This window comes from Oncorhynchus keta, chromosome 28, assembly GCF_023373465.1.
Source record: "Oncorhynchus keta strain PuntledgeMale-10-30-2019 chromosome 28, Oket_V2, whole genome shotgun sequence".
NCBI classification, from domain to species: domain Eukaryota; kingdom Metazoa; phylum Chordata; class Actinopteri; order Salmoniformes; family Salmonidae; genus Oncorhynchus; species Oncorhynchus keta.
The window spans coordinates 12,320,894-12,341,236 of record NC_068448.1 but is presented as its reverse complement, the minus strand read 5'-3'; the positions used below and the strand labels follow the sequence as shown (position 1 = coordinate 12,341,236).

At 41.5% G+C, this 20,343-nt stretch overlaps 1 protein-coding gene across 8 annotated transcripts in view; it reads right to left on the bottom strand.

The window, feature by feature from the left end:
• LOC118372332 (sodium channel protein type 8 subunit alpha-like) overlaps positions 1 to 20,343 on the bottom strand; it is a 202,394-nt gene that overhangs the window by 41,263 nt on the left and 140,788 nt on the right. For 3 of the 8 annotated variants that reach the window (XM_052484810.1, XM_052484816.1, XM_052484815.1), the window contains exons 6-12: positions 17,170 to 17,305; positions 8,135 to 8,373; positions 3,980 to 4,153; positions 2,725 to 3,081; positions 1,957 to 2,430; positions 267 to 387; positions 1 to 64 (exon numbers count right to left, since the gene is read on the bottom strand). The exon at positions 1 to 64 is cut by the window's left edge and continues 91 nt beyond it. In XM_052484810.1, coding sequence (XP_052340770.1) covers positions 1 to 64; positions 267 to 387; positions 1,957 to 2,430; positions 2,725 to 3,081; positions 3,980 to 4,153; positions 8,135 to 8,373; positions 17,170 to 17,305 — 1,565 coding nt within the window. Of the gene's footprint in view, positions 65 to 266; positions 388 to 1,956; positions 2,431 to 2,724; positions 3,082 to 3,979; positions 4,154 to 8,134; positions 8,374 to 17,169; positions 17,306 to 19,072; positions 19,195 to 20,343 lie in introns of those variants that run through there. The other 5 variants (XM_052484813.1, XM_052484814.1, XM_052484817.1 and 2 more) reach the window with 4 other exon arrangements.

Below are 20,343 nucleotides of genomic sequence, written 5' to 3'. Positions count from 1 at the left end.
CACCAATATTTTCCCCACCCGTGAGTGATGGGCACATCGCAGCAAGGATACTTGATAATACACTCTGTATAGAAGGGGACAGGCACACATAATACGATACCTCAGTCATTTGCTTGTGATTTAAATAACTTGTAGGGATTACAAATTGGGCAACTGGCATGCAAGGAAATGTGGGGGAGGGCAGTAGAGGGCGGGAGCGTCAGGCCGTGGTGGTTCAGGGCGGGGCAGGGAAGGGAGAGGCAGGGAGGGACAGGGTGCAGTCCTACCAGGTGTCCAACAGTTTTCTGGGTCTAAGTACACTTCTTCAGCCTCCACCACCACCGCCTCCACCTCCACATCAGGCTTGATGTCTATGGTGCTGCCCTCTGATGAGCTGGTGTCATCCAGCTACACACACAGATATAGACAGACGCAGAGAGAGACAGAGACACACAGATTCAGACAGACACAGAGAGAGAAGGAGAGACAGAGAGACACATATACAGACAGACACAGAGAGAGAGGGAGAGACGGAGAGACAGAGAGACACACATACAGACAGAGGGAGAGACAGAGAGACACACAGATTCAGACAGACACAGAGAGAGAGGGAGAGACAGAAAGACACACATATACAGACAGAGAGAGAGAGAGGGAGAGACAGAGGTCTTGGCGGATTTCTTTAGATTTTCCCATGATGTCAACCAAAGAGGTGCTGAGTTTGAAGGTAGGCCTTGAAATACATCCACAGGTACACCTCCAATTGACTTGACATCATTTTCTGGAATTTTCCAAGCTGTTTAAAGGCACAGTCAACTTAGTGTATGTAAACTTCTGACCCACTGGCATTGTGATACGGTGAATTATGTGTGAAATAATCTGTCTGTAAACAATTGTTGGAAAAATTATTTGTGCCATGCACAAAGTAGATGTCCTAACCGACTTGCCAAAACTATAGTTTGTTAACAAGAAATTTGTGGAGTGGTTGAAAAACTAGTTTTAATGACTCCAACCTAAGTGTACGTAAACTTCCCAATTCAACTGTATATGAGTGTGTATACTATTGAGTAATGGAATTACATCAGAGCTTTGGACATGAAACTATTGTTACATTGGTGACCATACCCATACTTTACAGCCAGGAGGCCACAACAACAATAACAACCATGGAGTAAAGCATTACCACAACACTTCCACAACATTACTACACCATTACCACAACATTACCGCAACATTACTAAAACATAATCACAAAACTACCAAACAAAACTGAAACATTACTACAACATAACTACAACATTTGTCTACTACAACATTATCCCCAGACCACATTACTGCAACATTATTACAACATTACCACAACATAACTACAGATTAACCACAGCATTACTTACCCCGTGTAAAAATACAACATCATTCCAAAACATTATTACAACATACCCCTAACATTAACTCCTGCAACATTATAAAAACATCCCTACACCATAACCCCAACATTACCTCCAGCAACATTATCAAAACATCACTACACCATAACCCCAACATTAATTCCTGCAACATTACCAAAACATCACTACACCATAACCCCAACATTACCTCCTACAACATTACCGCAACATTACTACAACATAACTCAGCATTACATCCTGTGACATTACCACAACATTACTACAACATAACAACACCATTGCTACACCATAACCCTAACATTATCTCCTGAAACCTTACCAAAACATTAATCTAACGTAACCCCGACATTACCTCCTACATTACTACAACATAACCCCAACATGACCTCCTGCAACATTACCAAAATATTACTACAACATAATTAACAAGAGATAAACTGTAAAGTAGTACACTATTCCTTATAGTGCACTACTTTACATCAGAGCCCTGTTGATTTGTCATGTTGTCATGACAACATATACACTACATTATCACTCAAAATGTGGCTAACTAAATCTGTTCACTCACATCTTTGCTGTTCTCGTTCTCCGACTCGCTGCTGAATTCCTCGGTGTTGAGGTTTTCGAAGTCAGACTCTCCGACCGCGATAGGAACGCACACGGTCAGGTTAGGGTTGTGGATGAACGACATGTGGTCCTCGTCGATCAAGTACCTCCCGAAGCTGCTTCCCATACCACTAGTGGTGCCGTTACCATTCTTGGTGTAGTCCAGGTCACGGTTGATATCCACACCACTCTGGTTGGCGATACAGTTCAGTTTCTTGTCGTACATGTCGTCTACGGTTTTCTGTTCATCCTCCACCGGCGGCTTCTTGGTCAAGCTGAGCACCAACTCTGCCAGCTTGATCTTGAACCAGGCAATGCCCTTCTTGATGCGGATGACGGAGATCTGAAGGTTGTTCATTTCTCCGTCGTCATCTGTTGCGGCTAAATTGTCTGCGCTGAACGAGGACAGCAGCAAGGCAAGGAAAAGGTTCAACACCTGTAGGGAGGAGAGGAGACACACTGGGTCAGACGTGAGAGTGGATCTGATATGGCCAACAGAGATGTGTGTACAAACGGGACCTGGTATGTGTAGCTTGGGACACGCTCTCTTGTTCGGTGGGGTGCAACGAATATGGCGTTCATAAGACAGCAAACTGCTCTCCCCAGAGACGTACGTTTCTTGGGCCAGCGGTTACAGTCACTGCCCTCGCCATGGAGACTGGGGTTTGAGAACCGTCCGTCGGGAAGGCTAACATTCCCCATCCCAACTATACACTCTGGGGACACTTACCACCAAGTTCCCGATGACCATGACCATCATGAAGACGATGAGACACATGCCCTGGCCAGCCACCTCCATACAGTCCCACATGGTCTCGATCCACTCCCCGCACAGCACCCGGAACACCATCAGGAATGAGTGGAAGAAGTCGTGCATGTGCCAGCGGGGCAGCTCACAGTCCAGGGCGATCTTACACACACAGTCCTTGTAGTTCTTGCCGAACAGCTGCATGCCGACCACGGCAAAGATGAAGACGATGAGAGCTAAGACGAGGGTCAGGTTTCCCAGGGCGCCCACAGAGTTACCGATAATCTTAATCAGCATGTTGAGTGTGGGCCATGATTTGGCCAGTTTAAACACTCTCAGCTGAGTAGGGAGAGAGGTGGAGGAAGAGAGGGACAAAGAGAAGATGTGAGAATGACAGAAGAAGGGAGAGAGGAAAATACATATTATCAGCAGAGGGTTGAGTGATCAATAGCCCTGTTGCAGCAATGGCTCTTGGGGTATTGGCATGGTAATTGCTATAGAGGTAGAAGTAGCAGTTACACAGAATTCGATCACTCTTTTGTTGCTGACAAGTTTCCTGCACAGCAGGAATTGCAAACTTGTAGAGTATCTTAGTTATTCTTTTTTTTAAATGGTGTTTTTGTTACTTTTACCTGTTTTTCTCCCCAATTTCGTGGTATCCAATTGGTAGTTACAGTCTTGTCTCATTGCTGCAACTCCCGTACGAACTTGGGAGAAGCGAAGGTCGAGAGCTGCGTGTCCTCTGAAACACAACCCAACCAAGCCGCACTGCTTCTTGACACAATGCCCACTTAACCTGGAAGCCAGCCGCACCAATGCGTCGGAGGAAACACTGTGCATCTGGCGACCGTGTCAGCGTGCACTGCACCCGGTCAGCCACTGGAGTTGCTAGTGCGCGATGGGATAAGGACATCCCTGCCGGCCAAACCCTCCCCTAACCTGGACGACGCTGGGCCAATTGTGCACCGCCCCATGGGCCTCCCAATAACGTCCAGCTGCGACAGAGCCTGGACTCGAACCCAGAATCTCTATAGGCACAGCTTGCACTGCAAGGCAGTATATAAGTGATTTTTTCACATAGTAAATGTATCACTATAATAGAGACAGTACTGTAGCTGAGCAATAACCATGTAATCATTCAGTAACTGAATCAATGCACACTGTGTATTTAACATCATTTGAATACACAAGAAACATGTATATTTTGAGGGGAGGACAGGGCTCAAAAAGAGTTTACCAATCGGAATGATCTGAGCACGGACAGCCCCTCCACGTCAGCCAATGCCAGCTCCACTAAGGACAGAGTCACAATGAAGCCATCGAAGCAGTTCCACCCCTCCTGGAAGTAGTAGTAGGGATCCATGGCAACCAACTTGGCAAACATCTCCACAGCAAAGATCCCTGTGAACACCTGGCAGGGACGGATAGAGGTCAGAGGTCAGGTAGAGTAACTGCTACTAGAACCTTTACCTTGTCACAGGGACCAACAGAGGTCAGATGTACTGTACGAACTCGTATTGTAATTATTCAAAAAGGGTGCAGTGAGCACTATTTTACATCGAAATTAAGGTGGACAGCTTTCCAGAGGCTAGTACTTTTCAGACTGGGAAAATGTGCAGAACTAGCCCCCCACTACAGTGACATTTTGTCTTTCCAAATGTCACAGCTGCTCTGAAGTCAGTAAGGATATTGTGACACCTCTGTGTTCTGCTAATCTGATTCTAATAAATGGCTGAAGGTCATAGTTCATCTGATTCTAATGAATGATTGAAGGTCATAGTTAATCTGAGTGTAATGAATGATTGAAGGTCGTAGTTAATCATGGAGGTGTCCATAGATCAAGGCGTGGCCAGGCACGGGGCTGTATCTGTGCTAGTTGGCTGTACCTGCACCAAAACTCCAGTATTGTTCCTTCATAGCTTGTTCTCCATCTTCTTTTTAAATAGGGAGCCAATTTGTTTACAGCACTTCCATGACTGATCAAAACTTGTTTTCTTATGGCTTTCTCTTGCCCCTTTGCAGCAGACATATAGTGTTGTTTTCTTATGACTCTCTCTTGCCCCTTTGCAGCAGACATATAGTGTTGTTTTCTTATGGCTCTCTCTTGCCCCTTTGCAACAGACATATAGTGTTGTTTTCTTATGGCTCTCTCTTGCCCCTTTGCAGCAGACATATAGTGTTGTTTTCTTATGGCTCTCTCTTGCCCCTTTGCAGCAGACATATAGTGTTGTTTTCTTATGACTCTATCTTGCCCCTTTGCAGCAGACATATAGTGTTGTTTTCTTATGACTCTCTCTTGCCCCTTTGCAGCAGACATATAGTGTTGTTTTCTTATGGCTCTCTCTTGCCCCTTTGCAGCAGACATATAGTGTTGTTTTCTTATGGCTCTCTCTTGCCCCTTTGCAACAGACATATAGTGTTGTTTTCTTATGGCTCTCTCTTGCCCCTTTGCAGCAGACATATAGTGTTGTTTTCCTATGGCTCTCTCTTGCCCCTTTAACTGCTATTTCACACATACATACACTGCTCTAATCAAATCAGATAGTAAGTGATATATTGCATGTTATCTTCGTCAGGCTGTGAAGAGTATATCTGTTTCTCACAATTCAATGAAAGTGATACGTTTTTCGGCTGCTATTATTGATCAAACCGCTGTTATAAATATCATACCCTTACCACAAACAGAGTGACTGTCTTATACTGCTGTGTTATCCATGCTAACAGTATTAGCTATTAGCTTTAGCTAGCATTAGGTAGTAGACCTAAGCAAATAAGCAAGCTATCCATGCTAACATGCTAGTAGAATATGATGAAATGTGCTACTCAAGAACGGGACACCGTTTCTGTATAAATGCTAATGGTAAAAAGCCTAGTTTGGGTTTTCAAAGGAAGAGAGCAGTGATTCAGGCCCCATTTTAGAGAAGCTAATCGATCAGGCAGCATACAATATTAATGTAGGCCTCCCACCAACACAGAGACCGCAGGGAGAGTGAAACAGAGTGCTGTCTGGACACTGCTAGGGGAAAGGGAGAGAGGGGGAGAAAGAGGGGGAGAGAGAGACGCCCCTCTACAGACCAGACCAGTCCCATGTAAGAAATTGGGGGTAGAGCATGGAGCTTGCAACGCCAGGGTTGTGGGTTCGACTCCCACATGGGACCAGTACAAAAAAGTATGAAAATGTATGCTCTCACTACTGTAAGTCACTCTGGATAAGAGTGCCTGCTAAATGACTAAAATGACAAAGGAGGGAGGGAGGAGAGGAGAGAAGGGAAGAAAAGTCTACAGACAGGGGGGGAGGAGAGAAGATATGGAATGAGGGTACAACTACTGGAGAGAGAGAGATAGAGATTGTCCTGGGATGTTCTAGCTAGCGGTTAGGCCATACACAGATGTGGACACCCCTGACAGGTGTATAACATTGAGCACACAGCCATGCCATCTCCATAGACAAACATAAGCAGTAGAATGGCCCATACTGAAGAGCTCGTTGACTTTCAACGTGGCACCGTCATAGGATGTCACCTATCCAATAAGTCAGTTCGTCAAATTTCTGCCCTGCTCGGGCTGCCCCAGTAAACTGTAAGTGCTGTTATTGTGAAGTGGAAACGTCTCGGAGCAACAACAGCTTAGCCGCGAAAGTGGTAGGCCGCACAAGCTCACAGAACGGGATCGCCTCGCTCTAAATCGCCTATCCTCGGGTATATCACTCACTACCGAGGTCCAAACTGCCTCTCGAAGCAACGTCAGCACAATAACTGTTCGTTAGGAGCTACAGGAAATGGGTTTCCATGGCAAAGAAGCCGCACACAAGCCTAAGATCACCATGTGCATTGCCAAGCATCGGCTGGAGTGGTGTAAAGCTCTCCGCCATTGGACTCTGGAGCAGTGGAAACGTGTTCTCTGGAGTGATGAATCACCCTTCACCTTCTGGCAGTCCTACGGACAAATCTGGGTTTGGCGGATGCCAGGAGAACACTACCTGTCCAAATGCATAGGGCCAACTGTAAAGTTTGGTGGAGGAGGAATAATGGTCTGGGGTTGTTTTCTTAGTTCCACTGAACGGAAATCTTAACACTACAGCATACAATGACAATCTAGACAATTCTGTGCTTCCAACTTTGCCCTTCCCTGTTTCAGCATGACAATTGCCCCGTGCACAAAGCAAGGCGCATACTGAAATGGTTTGTCGAGATCGGTGTGGAAGAACTTGACTGGCCTGCACAGAGTCCTGACCTCAACTCCATCGAACACCTTTGGGATGAATTGGACCGACGACTGTGAGCCAGTTCGAGCAGCCAACATCTGTGCCCGACCTCTCTAATGCTCTTGTGGCTGAATGGAATCAAGTCCCCGCTGCAATGATCCTACATCTAGTGGAAAGCCTTCCCAGAAGAGTGGAGGCTGTTATAGCAGCAATGTTCCTACATCTAGTGGAAAGCCTTCCCAGAAGAGTGGAGGCTGTTATAGCAGCAATGTTCCCACATCTAGTGGAAAGCCTTCCCAGAAGAGTGGAGGCTGTTATAGCAGAAATGTTCCTACATCTAGTGTAAAGCCTTCCCAGAAGAGTGGAGGCTGTTATAGCAGCAATGTTCCTACATCTAGTGTAAAGCCTTCCCAGAAGAGTGGAGGCTGTTATAGCAGCAAAGAGCGGAACAACTCCATATTAATGCCCATGATTTTAGAATGATGTTCGACAAGCAGGTGTCCACATACTTTTGATAGTGTAGTGTATCTGTCCCACTACCAATTTGGCACATACTCTACTACAGTCTTTCCTGTTCCCTGGCCTCTACTTACTGTCCTATTCATTGTGTTGAATTATTTGAGGTCAATAATAGAACATGTCTAACGCTTCCATATACTTTCTTAGTTAACCTTTTACTGCAGTGGGCTAAATCAGGGTCACACAATGTGTGTCTTGGTGGTCTTAAACAAATCTACTTTGAAACAAAAGTATACACCTCACACACATGGTTATAGCTTTTAAAAAAGAACACACTTGTATCATGTCAGATATAGAGTTGAAATGTATAAAATGTTTCAGTTTGCATCCCAATATTACACTTTAGATACATCACAGAAGACTGAAATATAACAAAATGGTTTGACATAGAAACACCAGATTTTCGGCCTTAAAAAAAAAAAAAAAAGATTAATTATGATTATTAATAAAATTCTGCCCATGAGGCCCCTTATAATTTGACTGCAGGAAAGGGTTTTAATACTATACAAATACCAGGTTAGTACCAGCTCAAAGTACCCTTTAAAGGGGCACTACACCACTTCTTAAGGTTAAACGTGGTAAAGTGCCCTTTAAGTACCAGCTTAAAACGGCTGTAAAATAAATCAATTGCAGTAATACCACACAAAAAAGAAATAGTGAAAATCTCACCAAGTTTCCCACGAACAGCACCTCCTCAAAGTGCGGGGTCATGGGATAGTGCTCCATGGCCATGAACAGGGTGTTGAGGACGATGCAGACAGTGATGGCCAGGTCCACGAAGGGGTCCATGACGATCAGGTTGACAATCTCCTTGATCTTCAACCAGATGGGACAACACTCCCAGATGAGGACCATGTTGGAGAACTTATACCACCACGGCGGACAACTACGCTGAGACTCCTCCAGTTCTGAGAAAAGTTTTTAAGAGACCCGCAAAGAAAGGAATATATCAAAAATCGAAACAATAGAAAAGTCCCCAACAGTGCAAACCCTGTCCCCGCCAACTTGGCCTGACCAAAGTGCCACTCCAGGCAGGCTAAAGGAAATGCTTAAAGAATTTGAAATAAAGCAAATAGTATTTGAATTAAGGTCTGCTATTGATAAATGTTACGAAATAATATGTTCTGTATATGTGACATATGTCTGTAATGAAGTATTTGTCAGTACAAGAATGACAATATATACACCGAGTATACAAAACATTAGGAACACCTGCTCTTTCCAAACTGACCAGGCAATTCCAGGTGAAAGCTATGATTCCTTATTGATGTCACCTGTTAAAGAAGGATTTTTAAGCATTGTGACAATTGAGAGATGGATTGTGTATGTGTGCCATTCTGAGGGTGAATGGGCAAGATAAAATTAGGGCCGATTTCAAGTTTTCATAACAATCGGTCATTTTGGACACCGATTTTGCCTTTTTTTTTTTTACACCTTTATTTAACCTTTATTTTACTAGGCAAGTCAGTTAAGAACACATTTTTAATTTCAATGACGGCCTGGGAACGGTGGGTTAACTGCCTTGTTCAGGGGCAGAACGACAGATTTTTACCTTGTCAGCTCAGGGATTCAATCTTGCAACCTTATGGTTAACTAGTCCAATGCACTAACCACCTGCCTCTCATTGCACTCTACAAGGAGCCTGCCTGTTACGCGAATGCAGTAAGAAGCCAAGGTAAGTTGTTAGCTAGTATTAAACTTAATCAATCATAATCACTAGTTATAACTACACATGGTTGATGATATTACTAGTGGATCTAGCGTTCCCTGGGTTGCATATAATGCAGTGCGCATTCGTGAAAAAGGACTGTCGTTGCTCCAACGTGTACCTAACCATAAACATCAATGCCTTTCTGAAAATCAATACACAGAAGTAGATATTTTTAAACCTGCATTTTTAGCTAAAATAAATCCAGGTTAGCAGGCAATATTAACCAGGTGAAATTGTGTAACTTCTCTTGCGTTCAATGCACAGTTTGAGCCGCCTGGCTCATTGCGAACTAATTTGCCAGAATTCTAAGTAATTATGACATAACATTGAAGGTTGTGCAATGTAACAGGAATATTTAGACTGATGGATGCCACCTGTTTGATACAATACGGAACGGTTCCGTATTTCACTGAAATAATAAACGTCTTGTTTTCAAGATAATAGTTTCCGGAATCGACCATATTAATGACCTAAGGCTCGCATTTCTGTGTGTTATTATGTTATAATTAAGTCTATGATTTGATAGAGCAGTCTGACTGAGCGATGGTAGGCACCAGCAGGCTCATAAGCATTCATTCAAACAGCACTTTCATGTGTTTTGCCAGCAGCTCTGCTGTTTATGACTTCAAGCCTATCAACTCCCGAGATTAGGCTGGTGTAACGATGTGATGTGAAATGGCTAGCTAGTTAGCGGGGTGCACGCTAATAGCGTTTCAAACGTCACTCGCTCTGAGACTTGGAGTAGTTGTTCCCCTTGCTCTGCATGGGTAACACTGCTTCGAGGGTGGCTGTTGTCGTTGTGTTCCTGGTTCGAGACCAGGTAGGAGCTAGGAGAGGGATGGAAGCTATACTGTTACACTGGCAATACTAAAGTCCCTATAAGAACATCCAATAGTCAGGTTTATGAAATACAAATGGTATAGAGAGAAATAGAGAAATAGAGAGAAATAGTCCTATAATTCCTACAATAACTACAACCTAAAACTTCTTACCTGGGAATATTGAAAACTCATGCTAAAAAGAACCACCAGCTTTCATATGTTCTCATGTTCTGAGCAAGGAACTTAAACGTTAGCTTTCTTACATGGCACATATTGCACTTTTACTTTCTTCTCCAACACTTTGTTTTTGCATTATTTAAACCAAATTGGAAACGTTTCATTATTTATTTGAGGCTAAATTGATTTTATTGATGTATTATATTAAGTTAAAATAAGTGTTCATTCAGTATTGTTGTAATTGTCATTATTACAAATACATTTTTAAAAATTGTCCGATTAATCGGTATTGGCTTTTTTTGTCCTCCAATAATCGGTATCAGCGTTGAAAAACCATAATCGGTCGACCTCTACTTGACACCTTGTAGAGTCCATGCCTCAACGAACTGAAGCTGTTCTGAGGGCAAAAGGGGGTGCAATTCAATATTAGTACGGTGTTCCTAATGTTTTGTACATTCAGTGTAGCTATAGATATAGGAGGTTTAGAACTGTTCGTCCAATGAGCGAGGAGGGCACCTCAGGTGAGTCCCATTTGGGTACTAAGAAAGTCTATCAATAAAATCTGATCTGATCTAGAAATAACTGTTCTTCCAAAACGAGGACATCTAAGGTAAGAGACGGTTTAGACTAAGAAAAATATGCCTCAGGTTTGGAACGTTTTGGTTTACACTGTCAGGTGAAAACAATAGAGCGTGGAAATAGCTAGAAAGTGTAGGGAGATGTATAGTTAGTGTAGGGAGATGTATAGTTAGTGTAGGGAGATGTATAGTTAGTGTAGGGAGATGTATAGTTAGTGTAGGAGATGTATATTTAGTGTAGGGAGATGTATATTTAGTGTAGGGAGATGTATAGTTAGTGTAGGGAGATGTATAGTAAGTGTAAGGAGATGTATAGTTAGTGTAGGGAGATGTATAGTTAGTGTAGGGAGATGTATAGTTAGTGTAGGGAGATGTATAGTTAGTGTAGGGAGATGTATAGTTAGTGTAGGGAGATGTATAGTTAGTGTAGGGAGATGTATAGTTAGTGTAGGGAGATGTATAGTTAGTGTAGAGAGATGTATAGTTAGTGTAGGGAGATGTATAGTTAGTGTAGGGAGATGTATAGTTAGTGTCGGGAGATGTATAGTTAGTGTAGAGAGATGTATAGTTAGTGTAGGGAGATGTATAGTTAGTGTAGGGAGATGTAGAGTTAGTGTAGGGAGATGTATAGTTAGTGTAGGGAGATGTATAGTTAGTGTAGGGAGATGTATAGTTAGTGTAGAGAGATGTATAGTTAGTGTAGGGAGATGTATAGTTAGTGTAGGGAGATGTATAGTTAGTGTAGGGAGATGTATAGTTAGTGTAGGGAGATGTAGAGTTAGTGTAGGGAGATGTATAGTTAGTGTAGGGAGATGTAGAGTTAGTGTAGGGAGATGTAGAGTTAGTGTAGGGAGATGTATAGTTAGTGTAGGGAGATGTATAGTTAGTGTAGGGAGATGTATAGTTAGTGTAGGGAGATGTATAGTTAGTGTAGGGAGATGTATAGTTAGTGTAGGGAGATGTATATTTAGTGTAGGGAGATGTATAGTTAGTGTAGGGAGATGTATAGTTAGTGTAGGGAGATGTATATTTAGTGTAGGGAGATGTATAGTTAGTGTATGGAGATGTATATTTAGTGTAGGGAGATGTATAGTTAGTGTAGGGAGATGTATAGTTAGTGTAGGGAGATGTATAGTTAGTGTAGGGAGATGTATATTTAGTGTAGGGAGATGTATAGTTAGTGTAGGGAGATGTATAGTTAGTGTAGGGAGATGTATAGTTAGTGTAGGGAGATGTAGAGTTAGTGTAGGGAGATGTATAGTTAGTGTAGGGAGATGTATAGTTAGTGTAGGGAGATGTATATTTAGTGTAGGGAGATGTATAGTTAGTGTAGGGAGATGTATAGTTAGTGTAGGGAGATGTATAGTTAGTGTAGGGAGATGTATATTTAGTGTAGGGAGATGTATAGTTAGTGTAGGGAGATGTATAGTTAGTGTAGGGAGATGTATAGTTAGTGTAGGGAGATGTATAGTTAGTGTAGGGAGATGTATAGTTAGTGTAGGGAGATGTATAGTTAGTGTAGGGAGATGTATAGTTAGTGTAGGGAGATGTATAGTTAGTGTAGGGAGATGTATAGTTAGTGTAGGGAGATGTATAGTTAGTGTAGGGAGATGTATAGTTAGTGTAGGGAGATGTATATTTAGTGTAGGGAGATGTATATTTAGTGTAGGGAGATGTAGAGTTAGTGTAGGGAGATGTAGAGTTAGTGTAGGGAGATGTATATTTAGTGTAGGGAGATGTATAGTTAGTGTAGGGAGATGTATAGTTAGTGTAGGGAGATGTATAGTTAGTGTAGGGAGATGTATAGTTAGTGTAGGGAGATGTATAGTTAGTGTAGGGAGATGTATAGTTAGTGTAGGGAGATGTATAGTTAGTGTAGGGAGATGTATAGTTAGTGTAGGGAGATGTATAGTTAGTGTAGGGAGATGTATAGTTAGTGTAGGGAGATGTATATTTAGTGTAGGGAGATGTATATTTAGTGTAGGGAGATGTAGAGTTAGTGTAGGGAGATGTAGAGTTAGTGTAGGGAGATGTATATTTAGTGTAGGGAGATGTATAGTTAGTGTAGGGAGATGTATAGTTAGTGTAGGGAGATGTATAGTTAGTGTAGGGAGATGTATAGTTAGTGTAGGGAGATGTATAGTTAGTGTAGGGAGATGTATAGTTAGTGTAGGGAGATGTATAGTTAGTGTAGGGAGATGTATAGTTAGTGTAGGGAGATGTATAGTTAGTGTAGGGAGATGTATAGTTAGTGTAGGGAGATGTAGAGTTAGTGTAGGGAGATGTAGAGTTAGTGTAGGGAGATGTAGAGTTAGTGTAGGGAGATGTATAGTTAGTGTAGGGAGATGTATAGTTAGTGTAGGAGATGTATAGTTAGTGTAGGGAGATGTATAGTTAGTGTAGGGAGATGTATAGTTAGTGTAGGGAGATGTATAGTTAGTGTAGGGAGATGTATAGTTAGTGTAGGGAGATGTATAGTTAGTGTAGGGAGATGTATAGTTAGTGTAGGGAGATGTATAGTTAGTGTAGGGAGATGTATATTTAGTGTAGGGAGATGTATATTTAGTGTAGGGAGATGTATAGTTAGTGTAGGGAGATGTATAGTTAGTGTAGGGAGATGTATAGTTAGTGTAGGGAGATGTAGAGTTAGTGTAGGGAGATGTAGAGTTAGTGTAGGGAGATGTAGAGTTAGTGTAGGGAGATGTATAGTTAGTGTAGGGAGATGTATATTTAGTGTAGGGAGATGTATATTTAGTGTAGGGAGATGTATAGTTAGTGTAGGAGATGTATAGTTAGTGTAGGGAGATGTATAGTTAGTGTAGGGAGATGTATAGTTAGTGTAGGGAGATGTATATTTAGTGTAGGGAGATGTATAGTTAGTGTAGGAGATGTATAGTTAGTGTAGGGAGATGTATAGTTAGTGTAGGGAGATGTATAGTTAGTGTAGGAGATGTATAGTTAGTGAGGGAGATGTATAGTTAGTGTAGGGGAGATGTATAGTTAGTGTAGGGAGATGTATAGTTAGTGTAGGGAGATGTATAGTTAGTGTAGGGAGATGTATAGTTAGTGTAGGGAGATGTATAGTTAGTGTAGGGAGATGTATAGTTAGTGTAGGGAGATGTATAGTTAGTGTAGGGAGATGTATAGTTAGTGTAGGGAGATGTATAGTTAGTGTAGGGAGATGTATATTTAGTGTAGGAGATGTATATTTAGTGTAGGGGAGATGTATAGTTAGTGTAGGAGATGTATAGTTAGTAGGGAGATGTATAGTTAGTGTAGGGAGATGTATAGTTAGTGTAGGGAGATGTATAGTTAGTGTAGGGAGATGTAGAGTTAGTGTAGGGAGATGTAGAGTTAGTGTAGGGAGATGTAGAGTTAGTGTAGGGAGATGTATAGTTAGTGTAGGGAGATGTATATTTAGTGTAGGGAGATGTATATTTAGTGTAGGGAGATGTATAGTTAGTGTAGGAGATGTATAGTTAGTGTAGGGAGATGTATAGTTAGTGTAGGGAGATGTATAGTTAGTGTAGGGAGATGTATATTTAGTGTAGGGAGATGTATAGTTAGTGTAGGAGATGTATAGTTATTGTAGGGAGATGTATAGTTAGTGTAGGGAGATGTATAGTTAGTGTAGGGAGATGTATATTTAGTGTAGGGAGATGTATAGTTAGTGTAGGAGATGTATATTTAGTGTAGGGAGATGTATAGTTAGTGTAGGGAGATGTATAGTTAGTGTAGGGAGATGTATAGTTAGTGTAGGGAGATGTATATTTAGTGTAGGGAGATGTATATTTAGTGTAGGGAGATGTATAGTTAGTGTAGGAGATGTATAGTTAGTGTAGGGAGATGTATAGTTAGTGTAGGGAGATGTATAGTTAGTGTAGGGAGATGTATATTTAGTGTAGGGAGATGTATAGTTAGTGTAGGAGATGTATAGTTAGTGTAGGGAGATGTATAGTTAGTGTAGGGAGATGTATAGTTAGTGTAGGAGATGTATAGTTAGTGTAGGGAGATGTATAGTTAGTGTAGGGAGATGTATAGTTAGTGTAGGGAGATGTATAGTTAGTGTAGGGAGATGTATAGTTAGTGTAGGGAGATGTATAGTTAGTGTAGGAGATGTATAGTTAGTGTAGGGAGATGTATAGTTAGTGTAGGAGATGTAGAGTTAGTGTAGGGAGATGTATATTTAGTGTAGGGAGATGTATAGTTAGTGTAGGAGATGTATATTTAGTGTAGGGAGATGTATAGTTAGTGTAGGGAGATGTATAGTTAGTGTAGGGAGATGTATAGTTAGTGTAGGGAGATGTATATTTAGTGTAGGGAGATGTATATTTAGTGTAGGGAGATGTATAGTTAGTGTAGGAGATGTATAGTTAGTGTAGGGAGATGTATAGTTAGTGTAGGGAGATGTATAGTTAGTGTAGGGAGATGTATATTTAGTGTAGGGAGATGTATAGTTAGTGTAGGAGATGTATAGTTAGTGTAGGGAGATGTATAGTTAGTGTAGGGAGATGTATAGTTAGTGTAGGAGATGTATAGTTAGTGTAGGGAGATGTATAGTTAGTGTAGGGAGATGTATAGTTAGTGTAGGGAGATGTATAGTTAGTGTAGGGAGATGTATAGTTAGTGTAGGGAGATGTATAGTTAGTGTAGGGAGATGTATAGTTAGTGTAGGGAGATGTATAGTTAGTGTAGGGAGATGTATAGTTAGTGTAGGGAGATGTATAGTTAGTGTAGGGAGATGTATATTTAGTGTAGGGAGATGTATATTTAGTGTAGGGAGATGTATAGTTAGTGTAGGAGATGTATAGTTAGTGTAGGGAGATGTATAGTTAGTGTAGGGAGATGTATAGTTAGTGTAGGAGATGTATAGTTAGTTAGGGAGATGTGTAGGGAGATGTAGAGTTAGTGTAGGGAGATAGTTAGTGTAGGGAGATGTATAGTTAGTGTAGGGAGATGTATATTTAGTGTAGGGAGATGTATATTTAGTGTAGGGAGATGTATAGTTAGTGTAGGAGATGTATAGTTAGTGTAGGAGATGTAGTTAGTTAGGGAGATGTAAAGTTAATGTAGGGAGATGTATATTTAGTGTAGGGAGATGTATAGTTAGTGTAGGAGATGTATAGTTATTGTAGGGAGATGTATAGTTAGTGTAGGGAGATGTATAGTTAGTGTAGGGAGATGTATATTTAGTGTAGGGAGATGTATAGTTAGTGTAGGAGATGTATATTTAGTGTAGGGAGATGTATATTTAGTGTAGGGAGATGTATAGTTAGTGTAGGAGATGTATAGAGTGTAGGGAGATGTATAGTTAGTGTAGGAGATGTAGAGTTAGTGTAGGGAGATGTATATTTAGTGTAGGGAGATGTATAGTTAGTGTAGGAGATGTATATTTAGTGTAGGGAGATGTATAGTTAGTGTAGGGAGATGTATAGTTAGTGTAGGGAGATGTATAGTTAGTGTAGGGAGATGTATATTTAGTGTAGGGAGATGTATATTTAGTGTAGGGAGATGTATAGTTAGTGTAGGAGATGTATAGTTAGTGTAGGGAGATGTATAGTTAGTGTAGGGAGATGTATAGTTAGTGTAGGGAGATGTAGAGTTAGTGTAGGGAGATGTAGAGTTAGTGTAGGGAGATGTAGAGTTAGTGTAGGGAGATGTATAGTTAGTGTAGGGAGATGTATATTTAGTGTAGGGAGATGTATATTTCGTGTAGGGAGATGTATAGTTAGTGTAGGAGATGTATAGTTAGTGTAGGGAGATGTATAGTTAGTGTAGGGAGATGTATAGTTAGTGTAGGGAGATGTATATTTAGTGTAGGGAGATGTAGAGTTAGTGTAGGGAGATGTATATTTAGTGTAGGGAGATGTATAGTTAGTGTAGGGAGATGTAGAGTTAGTGTAGGGAGATGTATATTTAGTGTAGGGAGATGTATATTTAGTGTAGGGAGATGTATATTTAGTGTAGGGAGATGTAGAGTTAGTGTAGGGAGATGTAGAGTTAGTGTAGGGAGATGTATAGTTAGTGTAGGGAGATGTAGAGTTAGTGTAGGGAGATCTAGAGTTAGTGTAGGGAGATGTATATTTAGTGTAGGGAGATGTATATTTAGTGTAGGGAGATGTAGAGTTAGTGTAGGGAGATGTAGAGTTAGTGTAGGGAGATGTAGAGTTAGTGTAGGGAGATGTAGAGTTAGTGTAGGGAGATCTAGAGTTAGTGTAGGGAGATGTATAGTTAGTGTAGGGAGATGTATAGTTAGTGTAGGGAGATCTAGAGTTAGTGTAGGGAGATGTATAGTTAGTGTAGGGAGATGTATAGTTAGTGTAGGGAGATGTATAGTTAGTGTAGGGAGATGTATAGTAAGTGTAAGGAGATGTATAGTTAGTGTAGGGAGTAAAGTATAAAGTATAGAGGCAGTACCCTCCGCTAGTGTGTTGGTGATGACGCTCATGACACTGTTGGTCCGCTCTTTCCTTCCGAAGGAGGTATTGAGCTGGTCCATAGACACCATCAGGGAACCAGACAGCTTCTTCTTCACCTCAACCTCAGTAGTGGGCTGCCAGGAGGAAGAAGAAGAATCAAGCACTAATGGTAGTCAAACCATGAACACCACCACACAGCGCCATCGCTGGCCAGGGAGGGAAGTGCACTTGTAACAAAATTGGATTGGTTTGGATTGGAAGGAATGATGGGATAAATTGTAAGTTGGTACATTTTGGCTGGCACACAGGGTAGTAATGTATTTATCTTGTTGTCGATGGATACTGATGGTAGGGAGAGTATACTGTGTCTAGAAACATGCAGGTCTTTCACAGCCAGAGTGAGAACAGCGGTATAGGGAAATTTGACCTTATTGTGATTACATAAAACTTGAATATTTGAATATTCAGAAATTGAGCAGGGAAGTATTTTGTATGTGTGTGTATGTATGTACATTATTCAGTCTGACTTACCTTCTCTCTGAACCAACCACTACTCCTGAACCAACCTAAATGTCCCCCTGCCTAAATGTGCCAATCCTGCCACTATATTTCACCCCTCTAACCGTTCTCCTATCCTTAACATCTCCAGACGTAGTACTTTTTTGACCATAGAATATCACCTTCAAGTCCTGTAACAAATGATGTAGCATTTGAAGAGGACGTAGAGGGAAGAGTAGTCTGGTTACCGTAGAGAACATTAGGGGCAACATTATTGGGATCCATTCGGCATGCATTGAGCATGCACCAAGTCAAAGAGAAGGAGAGGATAGATTAGATACCATGGTCACTAGATTAGTTGTTATCATGCTGGCTAAGTTAATAACACTGTACAAGACCAGTAGAAGGGCCAGGTCAAACTACCATGCTGCTTACTAGCAAAAGAGAAACATTGGTTTGACATTTCTGTTTAGCTTGGTTTGTTTACAGCAGATTGTTTGAAAAGAAAATGACTATTTTTGGCTATTTTGAATAGGGTTTTTACTTACAATGACTGTAATATGTGGTTGTTTTTACCAACTGTATTTTAGTTGAATGTCGCCCTAAGATAAGAGAGTTTGCTAAATTTGTACAATGTTAAAGGACTAGTTCAAGATTTTGGCAATTAAGCCCTTTTCTATTTACCCAGAGTCAGATAAACTCATGGATACCATTTGTATGTCCCTGTGTGCAGTTTGAAGGAAGTTGAAGGTAGTTTCTAGAGCCAATACTAATGTTAGCGCAATGGCTGGAAGTCTACAGGAGCAAGGGCTTAATTGCCAAAATCTCGAACTATCCCTTTAATGTCAATGTAACATCACACTGTTTCGCGTGAGGATATTAAAACGTTGAGATATAAAACAACAGTATGCTGGTAGTCACTGAAAAACCCAGTTATAAAGTAACAATAAGAACCTTTTGTTCTGATGAACTAAAGTTTCTCTATTTTGCTTCTTTAGCTAGTGGTGGGAGGCAGCATAGCATACACTACATACTAGGTAGCAGGGGAGGAGGAGAGCGCAGATAGCGCAGACGGACTTGCAAAGAAGAGAGAGAAAGAGAGAGAGAATAAGATAGAGAGAGAGTAAGAGAGAGAGAGAGAGAGAGAGAGAGAGAGAGAGAGTAGAGATAGAAGAGAGAGAGAGTAAGAGAGAGAGAGAGAGAGAGAGAGAGAGAGAGAGAGAGAGAGAGAGAGAGAATAAGATAGAGAGAGAGAGTAAAGAGAGAGAATAAGATAGAGTAAGAGAAGAGAGAGAGAGAGAGAGAGATAGAGAGAGAAAGAGTAAGATAGAGAGAGAGAGAGTAAGATAGAGAAAGTGGGGGCCATGCCTAAACGGGTCTGAGTTACTCATTGACTTCCTTACACTGTCGTCACCAGATGCCTTATCTATTTTCACCTCAGGCAAAAGGCGTCCGCCGGTCCCAGGACTGATCAGAGACACCACGCCGTTGCAGTCCACCGTGGAGTTCCTCTTCCCACCACCGTGGTGGTAGCTCGTGTAGCTGCACCGCCGGTACGGGCTGAACCGGGGCCCCGCCTTTCCTCGCACTCCTCCACCATGCTGTGCTCGTCGTCGGCGAACTCGTTCTCCGAGCCCACGCCCTTGAAGCTGAAGATGCTGCTCTTGCTGTTGTGCCTCGACAGAAACGGTGAGCCGGGGATACTGAGAAGGGACTGCAGGGGACAGGGAAATAAGGAGAGGAAATAAGGAAAGGAGACGAGTGAGTGATTGAAATTGATATAGTTGTAACACAAATCACATCATAGTGCTGAAGGTCAAGAGTTCAATCCCCACAACCATCTATGCTACTTTATCTCCTCCTGCCTTTCTCTCCACATCTATTTCTGCAATGTCTAAATTAAGTTACATTTCAAAACGCGATCTAGCCATTTTCAGAAAAGTTTGGAAATTTACACAAATGAAAACAAAACACATATCTTGTGAAAGAGCCGGAGCTATAATTTGTAAATCTTACCATGACATGGGCTAGTGAAAAGACACCAATGATTACCATACCATAGCCAATCACATAGCCTATCACATAGCCAATCACATAGCCAATGACATAGCCAATCACATAGCCAATCACATAGCCAACCACATAGCCAACCACATAGCCTATCACATAGCTTATCACATATTGTATCCAGAGGATGAACAAGGTATATACAATGTGTTTCGTTTTTGACAACTTTTGTAAACAAGTTTATGGGGTTTTACAGGTTTTTTTCTGTAGGATAAATCAAGGACAGTTTTTGAGTTTGATTATATACACTTTAAGGAAGGATTTAAGGAATAATTAGAAAGTCATGGATGGATTGATTCTTATTGTTGGAGTGATTCACTGACATAGCCCTCCGTAGGTTTACAGACAGTTCCCGGCGCTGCATCTTTGCTCTCTCCTTTTCATGAGCTTGTTTAAAGGGTTTCCTCTTTCGCCAACAGGAACAGATATCACTGGCTCCAAAGTGTTGAAGGGATCCATAATAATCAAAAGGTTCACTACACTCAAGAGGTCAAAGATAACATAGTGCTAGGTAGCCAGCCTGCAAACAGCTGAGAGTGACAGCTGTCTATCTCTGCATCTGGCTGACTAAGTCAGGGTTAGCCTAAATGAATAAGATAAGGTTCTT